This window comes from Heptranchias perlo, chromosome 2, assembly GCF_035084215.1.
Source record: "Heptranchias perlo isolate sHepPer1 chromosome 2, sHepPer1.hap1, whole genome shotgun sequence".
NCBI lineage: Eukaryota > Metazoa > Chordata > Chondrichthyes > Hexanchiformes > Hexanchidae > Heptranchias > Heptranchias perlo.
The window spans coordinates 163959027-163986089 of record NC_090326.1 but is presented as its reverse complement, the minus strand read 5'-3'; the positions used below and the strand labels follow the sequence as shown (position 1 = coordinate 163986089).

The 27063-nt window shown below is 45.6% G+C and overlaps 1 protein-coding gene across 2 annotated transcripts in view; it reads right to left on the bottom strand.

Moving 5' to 3' along the window:
* Nucleotides 1-1254: 1254 nt before the first annotated feature.
* Nucleotides 1255-27063, bottom strand: part of c2h8orf82 (chromosome 2 C8orf82 homolog) — a 52392-nt gene continuing 26583 nt past the window's right edge. The window contains exons 1-3 of one of the 2 annotated variants that reach the window (XM_067968570.1): nt 12444-12623; nt 9920-9968; nt 1255-6503 (exon numbers count right to left, since the gene is read on the bottom strand). In XM_067968570.1, coding sequence (XP_067824671.1) covers nt 6052-6503; nt 9920-9968; nt 12444-12599 — 657 coding nt within the window. In that variant the 5' untranslated portion in view covers nt 12600-12623 and the 3' untranslated portion in view covers nt 1255-6051. Of the gene's footprint in view, nt 6504-9919; nt 9969-12443; nt 12624-27063 lie in introns of those variants that run through there. The other variant, XM_067968579.1, reaches the window with a different exon arrangement.

Here is a 27063-nt window from a genome sequence, read left to right as displayed (position 1 = left end):
TTCCCTTCTGTGCCAGTGTATGGTGAATGGCACCTGTTTCCCTTCTGTGCCAGTGTATGGTGAATGGCACCTGCTTCCCTTCTGTGCCAGTGTATGGTAAATGGCACCTGCTTCCCTTCTGTGCCAGTGTATGGTGACTGGCATCTACTCTTCTGTGCCAGTGTACGGTGAATGGCACCTGCTTCTCTTCTGTGCCAGTGTATGGTGAATGGCACCGGCTTCCCTTCTGTGCCAGTGTATGGTGAATGGCACCTGCTTCCCTTCTGTGCCGGTGTATGGTGAATGGCACCGGCTTCCCTTCTGTGCCGGTGTATGGTAAATGGCACCTGCTTCCCTTCTGTGCCAGTGTATGGTGAATGGCACCTGTTTCCCTTCTGTGCCAGTGTATGGTGAATGGCACCTGCTTCCCTTCTGTGCCAGTGTATGGTAAATGGCACCTGCTTCCCTTCTGTGCCAGTGTATGGTGAATGGCACCTGCTTCCCTTCTGTGCCAGTGTATGGTGAATGGCACCTGCTTCCCTTCTGTGCCAGTGTATGGTGAATGGCACCTGCTTCCCTTCTGTGCCAGTGTATGGTAAATGGTACCTGCTTCCCTTCTGTGCCAGTGTATGGTAAATGGCACCTGCTTCCCTTCTGTGCCAGTGTATGGTGAATGGCACCTGCTTCCCTTCTGTGCCAGTGTATGGTAAATGGCACCTGCTTCCCTTCTGTGCCAGTGTATGGTGAATGGCACCTGCTTCCCTTCTGTGCCAGTGTATGGTAAATGGCACCTGCTTCCCTTCTGTGCCAGTGTATGGTGAATGGCACCTGCTGCCAGTTGGCACAGCACGAGCCTCATAGTGGCCCTAGATGTATCCCAGTTCAGCTAAGCAGAGGTATCGACCACTGACTAAGTCATCCAGAAGCAAAAAACCTCAACATTCATGTACAGCTACAGAGCACCCGAGGGATGGGAGAGAACACCTGTGTGGTGCTGGGATCGTGGGATTAAGCAAAACAACATTCAAAGAGAGAAAATATTAAACTGCAAAGGGGAAGAAAACTGGCGCCATTCATTAATAAGATGATCCTCCCAAACCCATAAAACCAAGAGCTTTGCAATGGCGAGAGAACTGGAATTAATGCAGAGTAAACAAACCACAGATTCTATTACACCAAAGCAATATTTAGTGCACTTAACTGCCACTGTGTTTATAAATTTTTTATAGCAAATATACTTCTTGTGCATCACTGAGCAAACAAATTAGCACTGCATTCAATATTAAAATGATTTCCTTTATTGTACTGATGTAATGAAGCAGCTAAACAGGTTTATCTGAACAGACAGCTACCGTGAGAAAATACTTTTCTCTCCTGTTGCTAAATGCGTGAGTAGTCATTTCAGTGACTATCGTCAACTGGCGATGGAACAGACAGCACTGCCTGCTAACAAAAAAAGTGACTTGGAATCCACAATGAGTTAGAAGATTGTCTTTCTCCCTCCAGAATTTGGGTTTGCATCTGTAAGGCTCCAACTGAAATTATTTTTGAGTCTCGGTCCAGTTCGTAGCAAGTCCACGTCTGCAGCACAAAATGCTATAGTTCTGCAGTCAATGATCAGCCAAACTCTATAGAGGTCATGAGGATGATTTGGTGTGAGGAATCAGAATGTCACACCATTGCCCAGTGTGGTACTGAGGCATACAACAGAAGGTCCCAGGTTCGATCCCTGGTCTGTGCTACATTTTAAAAAAATTTATTCTCAGGATATGGGCGTCGCTGGCAAGGCCGTCATTTATTGCCCATCCCTAGTTGGCCTGAGGTCTGAGTTTTCAGACAACTGAGTGACTTGCTCGGCCACCTCAGAGGGCAGTTAAGAGTCAACCACGTAGGTGTGGTACTGGAGTCACATATAGGCCAGACTGGGTAAGGATGGCAGATTTCCTTCCCTAAAGGACATTAGTGAACCAGTCGAGTTTTTACGACAATCCGACAGTTTCATGGTCACTTTTACTGATACCAGCTTTTTATTTCCAGACTGAAAACTGAATTCAGATTCTCAAGCTGCCATGGTGGGATTTGAACTCATGAACTCTGGATTATTACTCCAGGCCTCTGGATTACTAGTCTAGTAACATAACCATTACACTGCTCGTACCCCTAGGTGTACATTAGCCTATCTCAGCTTTAGCAGCGCTTATGAACCTATAATTGGTCTCACCATCCTGGGATAGAAGCAAACAGAACAACAGGCAGAGTTTCCACCCCTGCTCACTATCCAGTTGCCCTGTTAGCAAAAGAGCTTCTACATGGATGTCAGGTGAAGGCAGAATCACACTCACCTGTGATGCTGCCAATGATGGAATAGTCTGCCACCTTCGGTCCACTGGCAAAGTAAGGCTAGTCAGCCAAGGTACATCAGCGCTGCTGACAGCTGTGAAACCTTATCCCAACAAGAGGGGATGAAAATTGGGGAACGGTTGTGAGGTTACGACAGTTGCATAATATTATTATCCTTCAAAAAGCTCAATCCTAGGAAAGCCGGTCGGTTCGGAAGCAGCAGCCCTTGAAGCCAGGTAGACAGGGCCTGGTTTAATGCCTCATCTGAAGGGTGCCACCTCTGACATTTCAACACCGGCTTAAGTACTGTCCTGCAGTGTCAGCCTAGATTGTGTGCTCAGTTCCTGGACCCCACAACCTTCTGACCCAGAGCGCTACTAACAGCTGGGTCATGTCGACACTGGTGGCCTCAGTGCTGGATCTCAAAGCCCTATCTGTTCCCTAGCTCATCTATTTCAACCAGTGCTGTCCCATCCTCAAACCGCATGCGTATGCACAAGAATCATAGAATCATACAGCGCAGGAGGCCATTCGATCCATCATGCCTGTGCCAGCTCTTTGAAAGAGTGATCAAATTAGTCCCACTATCCTGCTCTTTCCCTATAGCCCTGCACATTTTTCCTTTTTCAGTACATATCCAATTAGAATCATAGAAGGGTTACAGCACGGAAGGAGGCCATTCGGCCCATCGAGTCCATGCCAGCTCTATGCAAGAGCAATCCAGCTCGTCCCGCTCCCCCGCCCTATCCCTGTAGCCCTGCAACTTTTCTCCTTTCAAGTATCCTATCCAGTTACCTTTCGAAAGCCAGGTTTGAATCTGCCTCCACCACCCCCTCGGGCAGTGCATTCCAGATCCCAACCACTCGCTGTGCAAAGAAGTTTTTTCTCATGTCACCTTTGGTTCTTTTGTCAATCACTTTAAATCTATGTCCTCTGGTTCTTGACCCTTCCGCCAATGGGAACAGTTTCTCTCTATCGACTCTGTCTAGACCCTTCATGATTTTGAATACCTCTATCAAATCTCCTCTCAATCTTCTCTGTTCCAAGGAGAACAAACCCAGCTTCTCCAATCTATCGTAACTAAAGTCCCTCATCCCTGGAATCATTCTGGTAAATCTTTTCTGCACCGTCTCTAAGGCCTTCACATCTTTCCTGAAATGCGGTGCCCAGAACTGGACCCAATACCTTTTGAAAGTTACTATTGAAACTGCTTCCACCACCATTTCAGACAGTGCGTTCCAGATCATTACAACTTGCTGCGTAAAAAAAATTTCTTCTCATCTCTCCTCTGATTCTTTTACCAATTATCTTAAATCTGTGTCCTCTGGTTACTGACCCTCCTGCCAGTGGAAACAGTTTCTCCCTTTGTACTCTAATAAAACCGTTCGTGATTTTGAACACCTCTGGAGATTGGAGGGTAGCAAATGTTGTGCCTTTGTTTAAGAAGGGCGGCAGGGAAAAGCCTGGGAACTACAGACCGGTGAGCCTGACATCTGTAGTGGGTAAGTTGTTAGAGGGTATTCTGAGAGACAGGATCTACAGGCATTTGGAGAGGCAGGGACTGATTAGGAACAGTCAGCATGGTTTTGTGAGAGGAAAATCATGTCTCACGAATTTGATTGAGTTTTTTGAAGGGGTAACCAAGAAGATAGATGAGGGCTGTGCAGTAGACGTGGTCTACATGGACTTCAGCAAAGCCTTTGACAAGGTACCGCATGGTAGGTTGTTACATAAGGTTAAATCTCACGGGATCCAAGGTGAGGTAGCCAATTGGATACAAAATTGGCTTGACGACAGAAGACAGAGGGTGGTTGTAGAGGGTTGTTTTTCAAACTGGAGGCCCGTGTCCAGCGGTGTGCCTCAGGGATCGGTGCTGGGTCCGCTGTTATTTGTTATTTACATTAATGATTTGGATGAGAATTTAGGAGGCATGGTTAGTATGTTTGCAGATGACACCAAGATTGGTGGCATTGTGGACAGTGAAGAAGGTTATCTGGGATTGCAACGGGATCTTGATAAATTGGGCCAGTGGGCCGATGAATGGCAGATGGAGTTTAATTTAGATAAATGTGAGGTGATGCATTTTGGTAGATCGAATCGGGCCAGGACCTACTCCGTTAATGGTAGGGCGTTGGGGAGAGTTATAGAACAAAGAGATCTAGGAGTACAGGTTCATAGCTCCTTGAAAGTGGAGTCACAGGTGGATAGGGTGGTGAAGAAGGCATTCGGCATGCTTGGTTTCATTGGTCAGAACATTGAATACAGGAGTTGGGATGTCTTGTTGAAGTTGTACAAGACATTAGTAAGGCCACACTTGGAATACTGTGTACAGTTCTGGTCACCCTATTATAGAAAGGATATTATTAAACTAGAAAGAGTGCAGAAAAGATTTACTAGGATGCTACCGGGACTTGATGGTTTGACTTATAGGGAGAGGTTAGATAGACTGGGACTTTTTTCCCTGGAGAGTAGGAGGTTAAGGGGTGATCTTATAGAAGTCTATAAAATAATGAGGGGCACAGATAAGGTAGATAGTCAAAATCTTTCCCAAAGGTAGGGGAGTCTATAACGAGGGGGCACAGATTTAAGGTGAGAGGGGAGAGATACAAAAGGGTCCAGAGGGGCAATTTTTTCACTCAAAGGGTGGTGAGTGTCTGGAACGAGCTGCCAGAGGCAGTAGTAGAGGCGGGTACAATGTTGTCTTTTAAAAAGCATTTGGACAGTTACATGAGTAAGATGGGTATAGAGGGATATGGGCCAAGTGCAGGCAATTGGGACTAGCTTAGTGGTATAAACTGGGCGACATGGACATGTTGGGCCGAAGGGCCTGTTTCCATGTTGTAACTTCTATGATTCTATCAAATCTCCCCATAACCTTCCCTGCTCCAAGGAGAACAATCCCAGCTTCTCTAGTCTCTGCACATGACTGGTACCATTCTAATAAAGATTTATAATCAGACCACCAACAACCAGATCAGCATTCCTACTCAGACCCTGTAAAAGCATTCCGAGGGAGTGAAGCCCTCCATCCCAGCAACCTTGGATCATATCACTGGTTGGGGCATCAACGTAAACCCATCAACTTGTAACACCTTGAGCTTGCGACCAAGCTACGAGACAAGAAGCGGCAGGTCTTGCCACTTCTGCAGCGTTCAGCAGGGCTTTGCAAATTAAATGTTGAATTCAGCAGCTGTGAGCACACTTGGGAGTTAGAAAGCATTTTCAGATTTCCAGTTTCTGTCACTTGCCGTGTACTCACTCTGGGTGAAATGATAGATGGCTCCAAGTACAAACAATATTGGGGGGTTTTGGGAGGGGGGGGGGTGCTGGGGAGAAATTATTTTTATGAGTGTACATTAAATAATCACTTTCCAGCTAATATACGCTACACATTTCGAGGAAGCAGCGCTTTCTTTCCACTCGAGTGGCCCGTTGGTGGCGCTCAAGGCACGGTCTGAAATACAAACAGCACCCTCTGGTGTCAACGCATCGCAGACAGCCAGGAGAAAACGCCCCATTGGGAGGTGAGGGGTCAGCAGTGTTTCTGTTCACACCAGAACGTAGAAACACACATTCCCAACTGGCAGCTTTTCTTGTTGCAGTTTCTTTCGGATAAACGTGCTTTTCTCGGGAAAAAAATAAATGACAATACATTGTATTTCCAAGATTATAATATGACCCTAATCGGATAATTGTGACCCCCCACAAATCAACAAAAAGGGCGATTCACTTCTAAGTGGGCTTTTCATTCTGGATGTACGACGAGAGCTCGTTGGTCAATTTGTGGCGCTGACCGTTCCAGTGGAAGTGTGATGGCGGCCCACTCTCAGGGCCGGCATCAGTGTATTCAAAGTGGCCGCTAAGCTCGAAGGCGAGGGAAGACTTGACCAGCCCGATGCTGCCCGACCTCTCTGGGGCCGGGTGATACACTCTCCCGTTCTCCGGCATGAATAACCTTTCAGGCTCGAACCTCACGGCCAACTTGTCGCCAGCCCCGCCGTAGGAGAGGAGCTCGCCCTCCTCCGGCCCCTCGCCTTTCATGAGGTGTGTGAACACGACCGGCAGGTCATCGCAGCGCACAAAGTTTCGCTCCCTCCCGCAGGGCGATACGTAGGGGAATTCCTGGTAGCGGCCCGTGGAGTTTTTCCTGAGTTGCTTGAAGAAGAAAACGAGGAACTGTTTATCTGTTCAGTAACCGACAGAAAGAGAAGTTTAATTAAACGGAGGGGATTGAGTAACTGGCAGCATTTCCACCAAGCAGTCAGCCACCAAAATAAAACAGCTCACGTACTTGTGTGGGGGAATCCAAAACTAGAGGCCATAAATATAAGATAGTCACTAATAAATCCAATATGGAATTCAGGAGAAACTTCTTATACCAGAGAGTGGTTAGAATGTGGAACTCGCTACCACAAGGAGTAGTTGAGGCGAATAGCATAAGGGGAAGCTAGATAAACACACGAGGGAGAAAGGAATAGATGGATACGCTGATAGCGTTAGATGAAGTAGGGAGGGAGGAGGCTCGTGTGGAGCACAAACACCGGCATGGACAAGTTGGGCTGAATGGCCTGTTTCTGTGCTATGAATTCTACGTAGCTCCCTTGGTGGTGTAGTGCAGGCCACCTGTCACCTCTGAGCCCCGGCAATCCAGCCTTCAAATGTCATGAAAGTCGGTCCTATTTGCGCTTATATTTCTTATTTGCTGATTCGTCCTGTTTGAGTTTTGTGGGCCCAGAGGTTTGGGCAGGGCTGTATTTAGCACTGTTGCCTTCTTGGTGGATCAATCCTAAATCACAACACTGAGTCCGGTTAGTGTCAGCGACTTGAGATATAGGCCCCATGTTCACATGTGACGCCAAAGCTCCATGGAATGCAAAGATACGGCCCACAAAAGATAAAAGGTTGGACTCCTTCCCTCCCCACCACCCCGCAACCCCGCCCCTTGTTCAGTGAATATACGCACTGCAAGGTGTGGAACTGACCCAGGTTTAATCCCCAATCTATGCTGAATTGATGTCAGCTATGGTTCAGTGGTTGCACTCTCACCTCTGGGTCAGAAGGTTGTGGGTTCAAGTCCCACTCCAGAGACTTGAGCCTGTAATCTAGGCTGACACTCCAGTGCAGTACTGAGGGAGTGCTGCACCGTCGGAGGTACCGTCTTTTCGGATGAGACTTTAAAATGAGGCCCTGTCTGTCCTCTCAGGTGGACATAAAAGATCCCATGACACCATTCGAAGAAAAGCAGGGGAGTTCTCCCTGGTGTCCTGGCCAATATTTATCCCTCAACCAACATCACTAAAATAGATGATCTGGTCATTATCATATTGCTGTTTGTGGGAGCTTGCTCTGCGCCAATTGGCTGCCACGTTTCCTACACTGCAACAGTGACTACACTTCAAAAGTATTTAATTGGCTGTAAAGCGCTTTGGGGCATCCTGAGGTCGTGAAAGGCGCTGTATAAATGCAAGTCTTTCTTTCTTTCTTGATCTCAGCCAGGATAGCAGTAGAGTTCTAAAAATGGATTTAGGATCCTTGAGCAAAGCACAGCTAAGAACTTTTGACACTCACTGTCTAGACTCGCCTGATGAATGGGTCACCCGGAGGAGGTGCAGGAAGGGGGGCTGGTACCTATGGAACCAAACCCCAGCACAAGGGGCAAAGAAAAATATTAATATACCAAAACATCACCTGGATCCAATTTTTCTTTTCTTGTGTCGTTTAACCTTCTTCTCACTTTCCTGTCTCTGCATCTCCCTGCAGCCATGCACAAGTAATTAGCCACTTGGAACGTGCAAGACAGATCCAGGAGCAACTCACTCTCTGATTCTCCCTTCCTGGTCTGGCCTCTGCTGGTGCTATCCCACAACAGCGTGGCTGGATTCTGAAAATGACCATGTGGGGAACTATGGAGGAGCATGAAAGTCCCTTCAATGTGTATTGTTGAATACCCAGATCCAACTGGAGTAATTTCACTCACCCGTTCTCCCAGGGGCTCGACTGCCCTTTAGTGAAGAGCATTTTATCAAGGTTACACATAACCAACATCCAAATTATGCAGGAACACTCAATATCAGACTTAACACACAGAGGCATGTTTACATGTCTGTGGTAGAGGTTGGATCAGTCACAGGGGCTGCATTTTTAAGGTTGAGTTTACAGTGAAAGACCGAAAAAAAATCAACGGTATAAAGGAAAGCAGTCCTGAATGGCACAGTTCTTTAGAATATTCACCCCTCACCTCTGTAACTGGGTTCCATCCAGCCCAGACTGACAGGGTGAAAGACCCTTCTCACCAATGACTGAATCCATTTTACTTAGGAGTCTTACAGGTCAGTGTCAACCCAGCTCCTAACTGTAATCCAGTCTTACATTGTCAGTCATGAAGTGGATTGTGGTGTGGGGAATGGAGATAGCACAGAAGGGGCTGCTTTTCTGAGGCTGGAGCTATTGTTGAGGCAGAGTTAATAAAGCTTGACTCCATAATCTAACTGGCAATACCTAACATGAGAGAGACGGATGAAGAGCCTAGGTGCTAAAAGCAGAAATGTGCTAACTCCCAAGAATTGACAATATTCGCCATAAGGGACACAAAGATTCATTGGAAAAGATTTTTTAAAATTGCTTAGAAACGTGAGACAGAGGATAATTTCCACCTTATATTTTTAGAAAGCAGTGACTGAATGCTTGTCAGAACAAGCGCAGTACTTAAGGACATATATTCACGCCTGTACTCCCAGCATAGATTCCTGATTCACGTTATCAGCAGAAGACTCTAAATAGAAGCCATGCATTTCCCCATGGGGGGAGAGAGAGGAAGAGAGATCGGAATGTATGCTCTGTTCACTCACACATCCTAGTGGCTAGCTCAGAGCAATAGAATTTGAGGAGCTCGAAGGGAGTGGGGATGGACAAAATACAACTCGCTCATAATTTTATTTTAAAAGTGAAATGTTACTATTGGAGGGGTTTAAAGTCTCTATATTCTGTAAAATTTGAGAAAATAGGGAAATTTCTGTACTTTATGACATACAGTTTAGAATTAATTAGGAATTAAAATAGAAGCCATCTTTCCTTACCCAAGGTGAAAATGGGAGCCTTGCGATGAATTGTCTACCAGACCAGGCCAGGGTAAGTGATCTGGATATTAGTCAGGATACAGGGAATTTGCTCTAGGGAGGTAATTAAATTCATAACGTTGACAGGTCCTCAGCAAACAGAAGACAGGGTTTGCACTTTTTGACAGAACTTCTGTGGACCATTTAATATGTAAATAAATCTGACTAGTAGTTTTAACCAGTATAAGGTGGTTTGTCAGGAGAATGCCGGAGGCATCCCAGGTGATTCCCACTGTTCATACTGCAATACTAGGTATGCTAACCCTTACACAGCACATATAAGGGAACAGGCTTCAGGTCACAGAAGACTTGACTTGCTTATGAAAACCCCATCTTTATTATGAACACAAGACAATAAAAGTGTGAACTGTAACAAATCTGTCCAGATTATCTGATCCTAACGTTATGTTTTTGTTTCTGAGTGTCAAATGTATTGGTTCAAGTCTAAAGTAGGGTCTAATCACTTCTGGCAGGATAACACTCACCTTTAAAGCAAGTGATGAAATTCTTCACTTTTGTGTCATCAAGGAAGAGCTGCAAGAAAATACAGGACAACGTCACCTCCACTTCTCAGACAAGCTGTGCCTATTGCACTCCAAAGTGCCCGGTTCACATTGCATCCTTTCCCTGTCATTCCACATTTGAAGAGGGCCGCCACACCCCGAGGTACTCCACATTCCAAAGGGATTCCCCTCACCCCGTCATTCCATACTCAAAGAGAACCCACCATCACCCTGAGATACTCCACATTCAAACGAGTCTCCTTTAGCACTAATACTGTGGAGGACGAATTCCTGGCATGTATACAAGATGGGTTTCTAGATCAGTATGTTGAGGAACCAACTAGGGAACAGGCTATTTTAGATCTAGTATTGTGCAATGAGAAAGGGTTAATTAATAATCTTGTTGTAAAGGAGCCCCTTAGGGAAGAGTGACTATAATATGATAGAATTCTTCATTAAGTTTGAAAGTGATGTAGTTCAATCTGAAACTAGGGTCTTAAATCTAAACAAAGGAAACTACGAAGGTATGAGGCGCAAGTTGGCTGTGGTTGATTGGGGAATTATATTAAAGAGGTATGGCGGTAGACAGGCAATGGCTAGCGTTTAAAGAATTAATACATAATTTGCAACAAATATATATTCCTTTAAGGCACAAAAACCCATCAGAAAAAGTGGTCCAACCATGGCTAAGAGAAATTAAAGATGGTATTAAATCAAAGAAAAAGGCATATAAAGTTGCCAGAAAAAGCAGTAAGCCTGAGGATTGGGAGCATTTTAGAATTCAGCAAAGGAGGACTAAGAAATTGATAAAGAAAGGGAAAATAGAATGAGAGTAAACCAGCTAGAAACATAAAAACGGACAGTAAAAGCTTCTACAGGTATGTAAAAAGGAAAAGACTGGCGAAGGCAAATGTGGGCCCCTTACAGACAGAGATGGGAGAATTTATAATGGGGAATAAGGAAATGGCAGAGAAATGAAACAAATACTTTGTGTCTGTCTTCAAGGAAGAACACACAAAAAACCTTCCAGAAATATTAGAGAATCAAGGGTCTGGCGAGAATGAGGAACTGAAAGAAATTAGTATTAGTAAAAAATATAGTACTAGAGAAATTAATGGGACTGAAAGTCGATAAATCCCAAGGACCTGATGATCTAAATCCCGGAGTTTTGAAAGAGGTGGCTATGGAGATAGTGGATGCATTGGTTGCCATCTTCCAAAATTCTATAGATTCTGGAACAGTTCCTGCAGATTGGAGGGTAGCAAATGTAACCCCACTATTTAAGAAAGGAGGGAGAGAGAGAACAAGGAACTACAGACCTGTTAGCCTGATACCAGTAGTAGGGAAAATGCTAGAATCTATTATAAAGGGTGTGATAACAGGACAATTAGAAAATAATAATAGGATTTGGCAGAGTCAACATGGATTTATGAAAGGGAAATCATGTTTGACAAATCTTTGGAGTTCTTTGAGAATGTAACTAGTAGAATAGATAAAGGGGAATTTCAGAAGGCTTTCGATAAGGTCCCACACAGGAGGTTGGTGAACAAAGTTCGAGCACATGGAATTGGGAGTAATATACTGGCATGGATTGAGAATTGGTTAACAGACAGAAATCAGAGAGTAAGAATAAACGGGTCTTTTTCAGGTTGGCAGACTGTGACTAGTGGGGTACCGCAGGGATCGGTGCTTGGGCCCCAGCTATTCACAATCTATATCAATGATTTGGATGAGGGGACCAAATGTAATATTTCTAAGTTTGCTGATGACACAAAACTAGGTGGGAATGTAAGTTGTGAGGAGGATGCAAAAAGGCTTCAAGGGAATATAGACAATCTAAGTGAGTGGGCAAGAACATGGCAGATGGAATATAATGTGAAGTTATCCACTTTGGTGAGGAAAAAACAGAAATGCAGAGTATTTTTAAAATGGTGAGAGATTGGGAAATGTTGATGTTCAAAGGGACCTGGGTGTCCTTGTACATGAGTCACTGAAAGCAAACATGCAGGTGCAGCAAGCAATTAGGAAGGCAAATGGTATGTTGGCCTTTATTACAAGAGGATTTGAGTGCAGGAGTCAACATGTCTTACTGCAATTATATAGGGCCTTGGTGAGACTGCACCTGGAGTATTGTGTACAATTTTGGTCTCCTTACCTAAGAAAGGATATACTTGCCATAGAGGGAGTGCAACGAAGGTTCACCAGACTGATTCCTGTATGTTTGTAATAAATGCAGCAAGTAGCAGCTTGAGTTCTATAGCCAGAGGAACACAGCACAAAACTCAGTCATTCGGAGATTGTTAAGAGTACTGATCCCACCACACCTGGAGTACTGTGTACAACTCTAGTTATTGCATTATTAGAAAGATTGCAGGTATTGGAAAGGGTGGATCAAAAGGCAATTAAATTGATAGCTAGGAGTAGACGGCAGAGTTTTAAGGAGTGGTTGCAGAAGATGGGGATGTTTACACTGAAGAAGAGAGGGCTCAAGGATGATTTTACAAACCTCAGGGTAGTTCTCCCCGGTGTCCTGGCCAATATTCATCCCGCAAACAACATCACTAAAACAGATTATCTGATGATTATCACATTTCTGTTTGTGGGACCTTGCTGTGCGCAAATTGGCTGCCACATTTCCTACATCACAACAGTGATTACACATCAAAGTTCATTGGCTGTAAAGCACTTTTGGACATCCTGAGGTCGTGAAAAGCGCTATATAAATGCAAATTCTTTCTTTATTCAAGATCCTAAAGGGCATAGACAAAATAAACGTCAGTATGTTTAACATACGAGGAAAGCATAGCCTTAAACATAGAAAGGGAGGGTGAATGCAAGTTTAGCTTTAACTAAAATTCTCTCCCCCTCAGCTATTCTGCTGTAACCATTTACACCTCCTCTGGACCCACCTTTTGTTTCTTGACCCATTACCAGGGAATGGGGCTAATTGGATAGCTCTTCAAAGAGCTGGCAAAGGCATGATGGGCCAAATGGCCTCCTTCTGTGCTGTAAGATTCTATGGGACAGCCCCATGTTGGTGGACACACAGGAAAACGAGAAGCATTTAATGGGCTGTTGTTTTGCACAGATCAATTTATGGTCAATTTATTAGCAATGTTTGGCCATTCAGGAAGACAAACTCTTTAGATCTCTACTAGTCTTTGAAAAAAGGCTGTTGGAGGTCAGGTCACAGAAACCCAGAAGGCAGTCAAGGCAGCAGAAAGGCTACAAAGGAGAGAGTACATCTGCTCCGTGACCAAGGATAGGATGCAGAGAGAGAGATTGCACTTTTAAGTTGAGTTAGTGGGCTAATGATCATTTGTTCTTTATTTATTTTTGCAATAGTATAGGAACAGAAGTTATACAAGTGTCTCTCATTGTGCCCAATAAGAAAGAAAAGAGCTTGCATTGTTATAGCGCCTTTCACATCCCAAAGAGCTTCACAGCCAATGAATTACTTTTGAAGTGCAGCTACTGTTGTAATGTAGAAAACGCAGCAGCCAATTTGGGCACAGCAAACTCCCACAAACAGCAATGAGATAATGGCCAGATAATCTGTCTTTTAGTGGTGCTTACGAATTGAACTGAACGCGTTTTAACTAGTTTTAGCTCGGTCCACCTTTGGAGAGATTGAGGAAGAATACGTGTGAATGGAGATCCAGTTTTAAACACTAGAGACTTTTATTGTTACACTCCCGGGCCCAGCGATCCCACTAGTAGATATAGAGTAGTGGGAGACAACTTCCGCCAAGGAGCAGGCGACCAGACCGCTTAAGGGAGCAACGGTGAACTCGAGCAGATATTTGCGACAGACCCGGATTCGTAACTCCTCCTTTGAGGGCTGAGTAAACGAGGGAAAACCAACAGCAGAAAAAATTGATGTATCCCTCAGAGTTAGACTGATGAGACAAATGGCCTCTCATGTTCAGTACTTTATCTTCTTAAAAGGGGAAGTCATCTATAATACGCCACCTGGCTTTTCCTTCTCCTTTAGGGTGTTGTGCTCCATAGAATGCACAGCACAGAAACACGTCATTCCACCCAACTGATCCAGGCCGGTGTTTATGCTCCACACGAGCCTCCTCCCAACCCTCTTCAATTAACCCTATCAGCGTATCCTCCCATTCCTTTCTCCTTCATGTGTTTATCCAGCTTCCCCTTAAATGCTTCTATGCTATTCGCCTCAACTACTCCTTGTGGTAGCGAGTTCCACATTCTAACCATTCTGCGTAAATCAGAGATATTCCTTTAAGAATAGGGTTTAATACTTTGTTTTTCCCTCCTCCTCTCCCCCCGACAGGCTGGGACCGTTTCTCCTAAGATCCAGTTGCGAGTGCAGAACGAGACTGACAGAGAACGAACAAAGAGCTGGATTAATGTTGGCAACATAAGGCAGCAGAAGCACATTTGAATTAGGTGGTGAGAAAGCCAAATTAATGACCGGTGTCGGCAACTTGAAACGCACCAAGAAAAGGGGAAGGTGGGGAGGGAAGGGCAGAAAGAAGAGATAAGGAAAGAAAAGGACGCTGTGGAGAAAGAAAACAGAATCACAAAACCTGACAAGAGCTTTTAAAAGGAGAGAGACAGCAACAGATGCCTGGAAGAGTACCAGTCGAGGCAGATAATCATTGTAGGTGGATGACAAGTTCACTATAACAGGATGGCAATGATGCTGCAAAAAGATTTGCTCCAGACGGTGCTGTATCTCTCCGTACTAAGTTATTTGGAGGGAGGAGGTGGTTAAGACTATCCCCAGCGCTGATCTCCAGCCTCTGTCCCTCCCTCTCCTTTACTGATGGCCCTGTTTGACAATCCTGCAGGTGTGATCTCTGCCTCATTTGTCCCAATTACTCATTTCCTTCTGCTGCTATAAAAAATCACGTCCATGTTCCCCCCACCCTGACCCCCCAGCACTGATTTTTTCCCGCTTTTGCTTAAGTTCTTTTTCTCCTGGCATATTGGAGTTGTTGTTCTGTAACTCGCTTTTTTTAAATTTGAGAATATCTGGAGGGTCATAAGTTACAGCAAGAAATCTGAAGTCCACTCTGTAAAAAGGAAGAAAGAAAGAAAGACTTTTATTTATATAGAGTCTTTCATGAGCTCAGGACATCCCAATGAAGTACTTTTGAAGTGTAGTCAGCGCTGTAATGTAGGAAACGTGGCAGTCAATATGCACACAGTCAGCTCCCACAAACAGCAATAACGACCAGATAATCTGTTTTTAGTGATGTTGGTTGAGGGATAAATATTGGCCAGGATACGGGGGTAAACTCCCCAGCTCTTCTTCGAAATAGTGCTGTGGGATCTTTTACATCCACCTGAGAGGGCCTTGGTTTACTGTCTCATCCGAAAGACAGTGCAGCACCCCCTCACTACTGTAATGGAGTATCAGCCTGGATTATGTGCTCAAGTCTCTGGGGTAGGACTTGAACCCATAACCTTCTGACTCAGAGGCGAGTGTGCTACCCTCTGAGCCACAGCTGAACACCTAATCCTAGAAGTTCTCCTGAGGCTTTGCTCGATGTAGGTCCAAGTATATATTGGTTTATAGGGACAGGAAGATTATACCATGTCACGCAAAATTTATTATTCTGCTCTTAAGTGTAGCTGTGCAACCTGATGTGTTGCTTTAAAAGTACAAGGTGTAATTCATATACTTTGCTTAGACGAGTTAGAGGCTAATAGATTTTAACAGATCCTCAGGTCAATTAGAGGTCAGGCTGACTTTCTATCTTTTTAAATATAGCTCCTGAAGTCCATTTAAAAATATTTACTGTGCCTACATCGGGTCAATTAGGGTAGGCTTTTTTAAAAATACTTTTTTTTACATGTAAAGCTTGACAAAGAATTTTGCATGTCTGACATTGTGACACCGAAATGTGACAGACACAAATGTGTGCTAGATAAATATCTATATTCACGACCTCAGGATGTTCCAAAGCACTTTACAGCCCATGAAATAGCTTCTGAAGTGTAGTCACTGTTGTTGGTGTTGGTTTAATGTGTCAACCAATAGATGGCACCTCTGACAGTGCAGCACGCCTCGATTATGTACTCGAGTCTCTGGATTGGGAGTTGAACCCATAACCTTCTGACTCAGAGGTGATAGTGCTAACCACTGAGCCAAGGCTGAAAACTAAAATGGCTAATGCTGGGAAGTCTGAGACACAGATGAGGAACTCGTAGTATTAGCAGGTACCAGCTTCAACTAGGCTCTGAGCAAAACTACATACCAATAGATTAGTTGATGTGTTACAATCCTTGAACAGATAAGATTAATGAGCTAGGAAGAACCTTAAAAATAATTGGTATCATAAACCTGTCTTATTTATCATGATTTAAGCGATTGAAAGAGGAAAGCTGTATAACATTTAATTGGAAGACTGTTCCTTTTCACGACTAATTAAAATTGAGCAATTATAACTTCTGACACATGCTCGTCCGCTTGCCTGACACCTTGAAAAAAGATTAATGTGACAGAATCGATCATCTTATTTGGTTCCTGATGGTTATGTCCCTTAGGGGATTTTCTTGGTAAAAAATAAAGAAGGTTTTGGGGAGGTTTGAAGACTGTTAAATCAGGTTGTAAATAGCTTTTGAATCAAGTGTTCGAAAGCCAAGAAAGTATTAAGGGTGATAGAACATTAACAAAGTGCTACAAGCTAAGGGTAGTGCATTAGTAGTTCGCTCAGGAACAGCAGTGTGAGTCATTCCCATAAGCAGTCTGAGCATCTTACACAACGACGTGTATTTATGTAGCACCTTTAACGGAGTAAAACATCCCTAGGCACTTCACAGGAGCGTTACTGGTCAAAATTTGACACCAAGCCACATAAGGAGATATTAGGGCAGTTGACCAATAGCTTGGCCAAAGAGGTAGGTTTTAAGGAGGAGAGAGAGGTAGAGAGGTGCGTGGAGCAGGAGGGGGAATGCCAGAGCTTAGAGCCTAGGCAGCTGAAGGTACGGCAGCCAACGGTGGAGCGATGAAAATCGGGATTGCGCGAGAGGCCAGAATTGGAGGATGAGTGTTTCAGCAGCGTATGGGCAGAGGCAGGGGCGGAGAAGGGCAATGTTACGGAGGAGGAAGTCGGCAGACTTGGTGATGGAGAGCTATGGGGTCAGAAGGTCATCTCAGGGACAAACAGGACGCTGAAGTTGAGAACAGTCGGGTTCAAACTCAGACAGTGCCCAGGGAGGGGGATGAAATTGGTCGTCAGTGAATGGAGTTTGTGGCGGGGGCCGAAGACAATGGCTTCAGTCTTCCCAATATTTAGTTGGAGGAAATTTCTGCTCATCCAATACTACATGTCGGACAAGCAGCGTGACAAATCAAATGCAGTGGAGCGGTCGAGAGAAGTGGTGGTGAGGCAGAACTGGGTGGTTTTTTTTTTATTCGTTCATGGGATGTGGGCGTCGCTGGCGAGGCCGGCATTTATTGCCCATCCCTAATTGCCCTTGAGAAGGTGGTGGTGAGCCACCTTCTTGAACCGCTGCAGTCCGTGTGGTGAAGGTTCTCCCACAGTGCTGTTAGGAAGGGAGTTCCAGGATTTTGACCCAGCAACGATGAAGGAACGGTGATATATTTCCAAGTCGGGATGGTGTGTGACTTGGAGGGGAACGTGCAGGTGGTGTTGTTCCCATGTGCCTGCTGATCTTGCCCTTCTAGGTGGTAGAGGTTGTGGGTTTGGGTGGTGCTGTCGAAGAAGCCTTGGCGAGTTGCTGCAGTGCATCCTGTGGATGGTACACACTGCAGCCACAGTGCGACGGTGGTGAAGGGAGTGAATGTTTAGGGTGGTGGATGGGGTGCCAATCAAGCGGGCTGCTTTGTCCTGGATGGTGTCGAGCTTCTTGAGCGATGTTGGAGCTGCACTCATCCAGGCAAGTGGACAGTATTCCATCACACTCCTGACCTGTGCCTTGTAGATGGTGGAGAGGCTTTGGGGAGTCAGGAGGTGAGTCACTCGCCGCAGAATACCCAGCCTCTGACCTGCTCTTGTAGCCACAGTATTTATATGGCTGGTCCAGTTAAGTTTCTGGTCAATGGTGACCCCCAGGATGTTGATGGTGGGGGATTCAGTGATGGTAATGCCGTTGAATGTCAAGGGGAGGTGGTTAGACTCTCTCTTGTTGGAGATAGTCATTGCCTGGCACTTGTCTGGTGCGAATGTTACTTGCCACATATCAGCCCAAGCCTGGGTGTTATCCAGATTGTGCTGCATGCAGGCTCGGACTGCTTCATTATCTGAGGGGTTGCGAATGGAACTGAACATTGTGCAATCATCAGCGAACATCCCCATTTCTGACCTTAAGATGGAGGGAAGGTCATTGATGAAGCAGCTGAAGATGGTTGAGCCTAGGACACTGCCCTGAGGAACTCCTGCAGCAATGTCCTGGGGCTGAGATGATTGGCCTCCAACAACCACTACCATCTTCCTTTGTGCTTGGTATGACTCCAGCCACTGGAGAGTTTTATCTGATTCCCATTGACTTCAATTTTACCAGGGCTCCTTGGTGCCACACTCGGTCAAATGCTGCCTTGATGTCAAGGGCAGTCACTCTCACCTCACCTCTGGAATTCAGCTCTTTTGCCCATGTTTGGACCAAGGCTGTAATGAGGTCTGGAGCCGAGTGGTCCTGGCAGAACCCAAACTGAGCATCGGTGAGCAGGTTATTGGTGAGTAAGTGCCGCTTGATAGCATTATCGACGACACATTCCATCACTTTGCTGATGATTGAGAGTAGGCTGATAGGGCGGTAATTGGCCGGATTGGATTTGTCCTGCTTTTTATGGGCAGGACATACCTGGGCAATTTTCCACATTGTCGGGTAGCTGCCAGTGTTGTAGCTGTACTGGAACAGCTTGGCTAGAGGAGTGGCTAGTTCCGGAGCGCAAGTCTTCAGCACTACAGCCGGGATGTTGTCGGGGCCCATAGCCTTTGTCATGGAATCATAGAATTATAGAATGGTTACGACACAGGAGGCCATTCCACCCATCGAGCCTGCACCGGCTCTCTGCAAGAGCAATCCAGCTAGTCCCACTCCCCTGCTCTTTCTCTGTGGTCCTGCAAATTTTTCTCCTTAAGTAACCATCTAATTCCTTTGTGAAAGCCACAATTAACTCTGATTCCACCACCCACTTCAGGCAGTGCATTCCAGATCCTAACCACTCGCTGCGTAAAATAGTTTTTCCTCATGTCGCCTTTGGTATTTTTCCAATCGCCTTAAACCTGTGTCCTCTGGTTCATGACCCTTCCGCCAATGGGATCAGTTTTTCTTTATTTACTTTGTCTCGGCCCTTCGTGATTTGAACACCTCTATCAAATCTCCTCTCAACCTTCTCTGCTCTAAGGAGACCAACCCAGCTTTTCCAGTCTATCCATTCGATTCACCAGGACACTGGTCCCAGCCCGGTTTAAATGGAGCCTGTCCCAACAGAACAGCTCCCTTTTTCCCCTGTACTGGAGTTCCTGACATTTACCTGAGGAAGGAGGAAGCCTCCGAAAGCTTGTAAATTTCAAATAAAATCGTTGGACTATAACTTGGTGTTGTAAAATTGTTTACAATTGTCAACCCCAGTCCATCACTGGCATCTCCACACCCTGTACTGGTGTCAGTGCCCCATGAATCGAAACCAATGTCTCCCACACCACCCTTTGAGCCACGCATTTAACTCTCTGATCTGTTTGTCCCTATGCTAATTTGCGTGTGGCTCAGGTAGTAATCCAGAGATTATTACCTTTGAGGTTCTGCTTATTAATTTAGACCCTAGCTCCTCAAACTGTCTCAGCAAAACCTCATTCTTAGTTCTACCTATGTCGTTGGTTCTTACATGGACCACGACAACTGGATCCTTCTCCTCATGCTCCAAGTTCTTTTCCAGCCACGAGATGTCGTCCTTCACCCTGGCACCGGGAAGGCATCACAGTCTTCGGGACTCTCGGTCGCGGCTGCAGAGAACGGTGTCTATCCCCCTGACTACACTATCCCCTACCACTACCACATTCCTTTTCACTCCCCGCTTGAATGGCCTCCTGTACTACGCTGCCGTGGTCAGTTTGCCCATCCTCCCTGCAGTCTTTGTTCTCATCTGTACAGGTAGCAAGTACGTCATACCTGTTGGACAAGGTCAAAGGCTAAGGCTCCTCCATCACTCCATACCTGCCTGACTCGCAATCACATCCTCCTGTCCCTGGCCACTGAATGAATCTAAACTACTACCTAACCTAAGGGGTGTGACTGCCTCCTGGTTCAAAGTGTCCAGATAACTCTCCCCATCCCTGATGTATTGCAATGTCAGCAGCTCGGACTCCAGCTTAACAACTCTGAGCTGAAGTTCCTCAAGTTGCAGACACTTCCTGCAGATGTGGTTGCTCGGAATCTCGCTGGTCTCCGCCAACTCCCACATGCTGCAGTTCTGACCCACCACCTGGCCTGCCATCCCTTTGTAACCTTGTTTTATTTATTTACTGTATTTGAGATATTAATCACTCGTTATTCTTAGCTTTATTAACTAATTAATTATCTACTTTAAGTTATTGATTTAAGCTGTTAATTTAACCCACGGCCCTAACTTAGAGAGAAAAAACAGTGATACTCACCAACCAATCACCAACCTGCTGTCCTGTGACATCACTCATTGATTTTATTGTTTTTGATTTTACCGAATGTGAAACAGGTCTGCACTGCCCTCCCCCAATACTCAGGTACAGAGTAAACCTCGACACTGTCCATCAAACACTCCCAGGGCAGGTACAGCACGGGTTAGATACAGAGTAAAGCTCCCTCTACACTGTCCCGTCAAACACTCCCAGGGCAGGTACAGCACGGGTTAGATACAGAGTAAAGCTTCCTCTACACTGTCCATCAAACACTCCCAGGGCAGGTACAGCATGGGTTAGATACAGAGTAAAGCTCCCTCTACACTGTCCCGTCAAACACTCCCAGGGCAGGTACAGCACGGGTTAGATACAGAGTAAAGCTCCCTCTACACTGTCCATCAAACACTCCCAGGGCAGGTACAGCACGGGTTAGATACAGAGTAAAGCTCCCTCTACACTGTCCATCAAACACTCCCAGGGCAGGTACAGCATGGGTTAGATACAGAGTAAAGCTCCCTCTACACTGTCCATCAAACACTCCCAGGGCAGGTACAGCATGGGTTAGATACAGAGTAAAGCTCCCTCTACACTGTCCATCAAACACTCCCAGGGCAGGTACAGCACGGGTTAGATACAGAGTAAAGCTCCCTCTACACTGTCCATCAAACACTCCCAGGGCAGGTACAGCATGGGTTAGATACAGAGTAAAGCTCCCTCTACACTGTCCATCAAACACTCCCAGGGCAGGTACAGCACGGGTTAGATACAGAGTAAAGCTCCCTCTACACTGTCCATCAAACACTCCCAGGGCAGGTACAGCACGGGTTAGATACAGAGTAAAGCTCCCTCTACACTGTCCATCAAACACTCCCAGGGCAGGTACAGCATGGGTTAGATACAGAGTAAAGCTCCCTCTACACTGTCCATCAAACACTCCCAGGGCAGGTACAGCATGGGTTAGATACAGAGTAAAGCTCCCTCTACACTGTCCATCAAACACTCCCAGGGCAGGTACAGCACGGGTTAGATACAGAGTAAAGCTCCCTCTACACTGTCCATCAAACACTCCCAGGGCAGGTACAGCATGGGTTAGATACAGAGTAAAGCTCCCTCTACACTGTCCATCAAACACTCCCAGGGCAGGTACAGCATGGGTTAGATACAGAGTAAAGCTCCCTCTACACTGTCCATCAAACACTCCCAGGGCAGGTACAGCACGGGTTAGATACAGAGTAAAGCTCCCTCTACACTGTCCATCAAACACTCCCAGGGCAGGTACAGCATGGGTTAGATACAGAGTAAAGCTCCCTCTGCACTGTCCATCAAACACTCCCAGGGCAGGTACAGCATGGGTTAGATACAGAGTAAAGCTCCCTCTACACTGTCCATCAAACACTCTCAGGGCAGGTACAGCATGGGTTAGATACAGAGTAAAGCTCCCTCTACACCATCCCATCAAACACTCCCAGGGCAGGTACAGCACGGGTTAGATACAGAGTAAAGCTCCCTCTACACTGTCCATCAAACACTCCCAGGGCAGGTACAGCATGGGTTAGATACAGAGTAAAGCTCCCTCTGCACTGTCCATCAAACACTCCCAGGGCAGGTACAGCATGGGTTAGATACAGAGTAAAGCTCCCTCTACACTGTCCATCAAACACTCTCAGGGCAGGTACAGCATGGGTTAGATACAGAGTAAAGCTCCCTCTACACCATCCCATCAAACACTCCCAGGGCAGGTACAGCACGGGTTAGATACAGAGTAAAGCTCCCTCTACACTGTCCCATCAAACACTCCCAGGGCAGGTACAGCACGGGTTAGATAGAGTAAAGCTCCCTCTGCACTGTCCATCAAACACTCCCAGGTCAGGTACAGCACGGGTCAGATACATAGTAAAGCTCCCTCTACACTGTCCATCAAACACTCCCAGGGCAGGTACAGCACGGGTTAGATAGAGTAAAGCTCCCTCTGCACTGTCCATCAAACACTCCCAGGTCAGGTACAGCACGGGTCAGATACATAGTAAAGCTCCCTCTACACTGTCCATCAAACACTCCCAGGGCAGGTACAGCACGGGTTAGATAGAGTAAAGCGCCCTCTACACTGTCCCATCAAACACTCCCAGGGCAGGTACAGCACAGGTTAGATACAGAGTAAAGCTCCCTCTACACTGCCCCATTAAACACTCCCAGGGCAGGTACAGCATGGGTTAGATACAGAGTAAAGCTCCCTCTACACTGCTCAATGATCTGCCTGAACCCCCAGGATCAGAAGTATGTGTGATTGTACCTGTGTGATATTGCATTGTGCACAAGTTAGATTCTGAAATAATTAAATAACAGATTAGGGGGGGTAGATACCCTCCCAACTCCTTCTCAAAGATGTTAAATGGCATAGTATTGGGATTGAAGAGTTTGTTCTCTGATGATGGCTACAGCTGTTGTCTAAAGCCAAATAAAGTTGTGAGAGAGTTTTACTGCACAGTCTATAGATTTAAAGGAGAAACACCCTCTCCAGCTGTGCCGGATATTGGTAAAGCTTGGGTTAGTTTGATTTTAATCTGGGATGGGGATAATTTGTTTTACGGTATAGACAATCATGAGACCCAGAGCACATCCATCGGGAAAAGACTTTCCAAAGCCACTCATAGATGAGTGAGGCGGAAAGCATGCTGGGTGAGATCCCAGGGCGGACCTCATTTCAATCCCCACCAAATCGATACACAAGATCCGACCTTACTACTTGGTTTTCTTTGCCTTAGGTAAATGAATGGATATTTTACAGGAACAAGAGGTCAGTATCGTCCCGATAGCTATCTGTAACCAAGGCGACTGGAACAATGGCTCGCTACCTGACCAAGTCTTATGCGCTGGATTTAAATGGGCTGGACCGGACAGATGTCAGGTATGCACTGAACACATAGAAACGAGACGTGAGAGTGTTTTGGGGAACTGGGTGGGGAGGTGGGGTTCACACAGGCCTTATACCGCTGGGACCTAGGCTCAAATCCAGCCAGATAGAGAGGATAGCCCTCTCTCTCATGGGTGGGGCAGACAATCGTTCTCCCTCTGTTTTATTGCAGACAGATAGCAGAGGCCCGCTGGTCTGTAAAGTGCTTGGAGCAGGGAGATTCTATCAACTCGGAATCACCAACTGGGGCTTGGGCTGTGGTGTCAAGGACCACCCCCGTATCTATACATCTGTCCGCAAATATATAGAGTGGAAGACATCGAAGATCGGCCAAATGCAAATGGCGGCCGACGGGGCTCGCATGGCATCACCATCACACAAGGGAAACTGCGGCATCCGTTCACAAGTTTCTGGCTTTCTCACTGCAGTCGGTCTGGTGTCTCTCTTTATCTAGACACCCGCGTGATCTGCACCCAGTCTAGGAACAGGTTTACAGAGCAGCGAACATGTGGAACTTGATATGTTTTTGGATAATGTCACCGAGGGGCAGCATGTAGATGAGAAATAGGAGGGGGGCCTTGATAGACTCCAGAGGTAACAGAAGTAATCTTATGTTTAGGGGCGTGCTGCACTATCCAAGATCTAACTATACCATAGTGTAACCCAGGGGTGTAACAATAGGACCCCTTGTGATTTTAACTGGATATTCATGTCTTTTGCACATTTGCCACTTCAATCTGTTCGAAGGTGGACCAAGAAAACACTTGGTAAGAGAAAGGCAGTTCCAGACCAATAAACTGCTTTATTTCACAGCGAGTGAACATACATAGAAACATAGAAAATAGGAGCAAGAGTAGGCCATTCGGCCCTTCGGGCCTGCTCCACCATTCAAAATGATCATGGCTGATCATCTAACTCAATGCACAGTTCCCCATATCCCTTGATCCCTTTAGCATTAAGAAATATATCTATCTCCTTCTTGAATACATCTAATTACTTGGCCTCCATTGCCTTCAATGGTAGAGAATTCCACAGGTTCACCACCCTCTGAGTGAAGAAATTTCTCCTCATCTCGGTTCTAAATGGCATACCCCGTATCCTGAGACTGTGACCCCCGGTTCTGGACTCCCCAGCTGTCCGGAACATCCTCCCTGCATCTAGTCTATCCAGTCCTGTTAGAATTTTATATGTTTCGATGAGATCACCTCTCATTCTTCTAAACTCTAGTGAATATAGGCCGAGTCGACCCAATCTCTCCTCATAAGTCAGTCCTGCCATCCCAGGAATCAGTCTGGTAAACCTTCGTTGCACTCCCTCCATGGCAAGGACATCCTTCCTCAGATAAGGAGACCAAAGCTGCACACAATACTCCAGATGTGGACTCACCGAGGCCCTGTATAACTGCAGTAAGACATCCCTGCTCCTGTACTCAAATCCTCTTGCAATGAAGGCCAACGTACCATTCGCCTTCCTAACTGCTTACAGCACCTGAATACTCGCTTTCAGCGACTGGTGTGCAAGGACACCCAGGTCTCGTTGCACCTCCCCTTTTCCCAATCAATTACCATTCAGATAATAATCTGCCTTTCTGTTTTTACAACCAAAGTGGATAACCTCACATTTATCCACGTTATACTGCATCTGCCATGTTCCTGCCCACTCACCTAACTTGTCTAAATCACATTGGAGCCTCTTTGCATCCTCCTCACATCTCACATTCCACCCCAGCTTTGTGTATTCTGCAAACTTGGAAATGTTACATTTAGTTCCCTTATCCAAATCATTAATATATATTGTGAATAGCTGGGCCCAAGCACTGATCCCTGTGGTACCCCACTAGTCACTGCCTGCCACCCGGAAAAAGACCCGTTTATTCCTACTCTCTGTTTCCTGTCTGTTAACCAATTCTCAATCCATGCCAGTATATTCCCCCCAATCCCATGTGGAACCTTATCAAAAGCCTTCTGAAAATCCAAATACACCACATCCACTGGTTCTCCCCTATCTATTCTAGTTACATCCTCAGAAAAACTCCAGTAGATTTGTTAAGCATGATTTCCCTTTCTGGTCACCCTATTATAGAAAGGATATTATTAAACTAGAAAGAGTGCAGAAAAGATTTACTAGGATGCTACCGGGACTTGATGGTTTGACTTATAGGGAGAGGTTAGATAGGCTGGGACTTTTTTCCCTGGAGAGTAGGAGGTTAAGGGGTGATCTTATAGAAGTCTATAAAATAATGAGGGGCATAGATAAGGTAGATAGTCAAAATCTTTTCCCAAAGGTAGGGGAGTCTATAACGAGGGGACATAGATTTAAGGTGAGAGGGGAGAGATACAAAAGGGTCCAGAGGGGCAATTTTTTCACTCACAGGGTGGTGAGTGTCTGGAACGAGCTGCCAGAGGCAGTAGTAGAGGCGGGTACAATTTTGTCTTTTAAAAAGCATTTGGACAGTTACATGGGTAAGATGGGTATAGAGGGATATGGGCCAAGTGCAGGCAATTGGGACTAGCTTAGTGGTATAAACTGGGTGACATGGACATGTTGGGCCGAAGGGCCTGTTTCCATGTTGTAAACTTCTATGATTATATGATTCTATAAACCCATGCTGACTTTGTCCAATCCCGTTAATGCCCTCCAAGTATTCTGTTATCACATCTTTTATAATAGACTCTAGCATTTTCCCCACTACTGATGTTAGGCTAACTGGTCTGTAATTCCCTGTTTTTTCTCTCCTTCCTTTTTTAAATAGTCGGGTTACATTTGCCACCCTCCAATCCGTAGGAACTGTTCCAGAGTCTATAGAATTTTGGAAGATGATCACCAATGCATCCACTATTTCCAGGGTCACTTCCTTTAGTACTCTGTACTAAAGGAGCCACAGTTAGAATCAGATCCACGTTGCTCAATCACTATTACCATGCTTAGTGTAATAATACAAAACAATGAGCAAGCTATGCTTCCCCACATCAGTGGGTTGTCTTACTTGACTTAAACAAAATAACTCCTAACTATCCTCCTGTGTGCTAAACTTCCGAACATGGCCAAAACTTTCCCTCGTAGTTTTTGTTTAAAACCTGACCGACTTTGCAGCCTTTGCTGGACCTGATTCACTATCTGTATCTCTGTAGTTTATCATCCTCTTTTCACTACCAGAAAGGACCAGAGACTTCCCAGCACAATGGGTGTGGGGTATTCTTTGATTGTGTCAGCCTTGGCTCAGTGGTAATAGCACTGTCTCCTCTTAATCATAAGGGCATGAGTTCAAACACAATCCAGAGATGAGCAGGCTCTAATCAGGTCACCCCTCAGCCTTCTCTTTTCTAGAGAGAAGAACCCCAGTCTGTTAAGCCTTTTTTGATAAGTATACCCTCTCAGTTCTGGTATCATCTTTGGGAATCTTTTTTGCACCTTCTCCAGTGCCTCTATATCCTTTCCATAATATGGAGACCAGAATTGTGCATAGTCTAACCAAGGTTCTATACAATTAATTAATTAATAGTAAACATCCAATTGCTTTATGCAATCTTCAAAGCTTAACCTTGTGATGGTATTAATTGTCTTACCATAGGGGTTGTTAAATAAAGTAGTTGTCATGTTTTAGGATTTTTGACTGA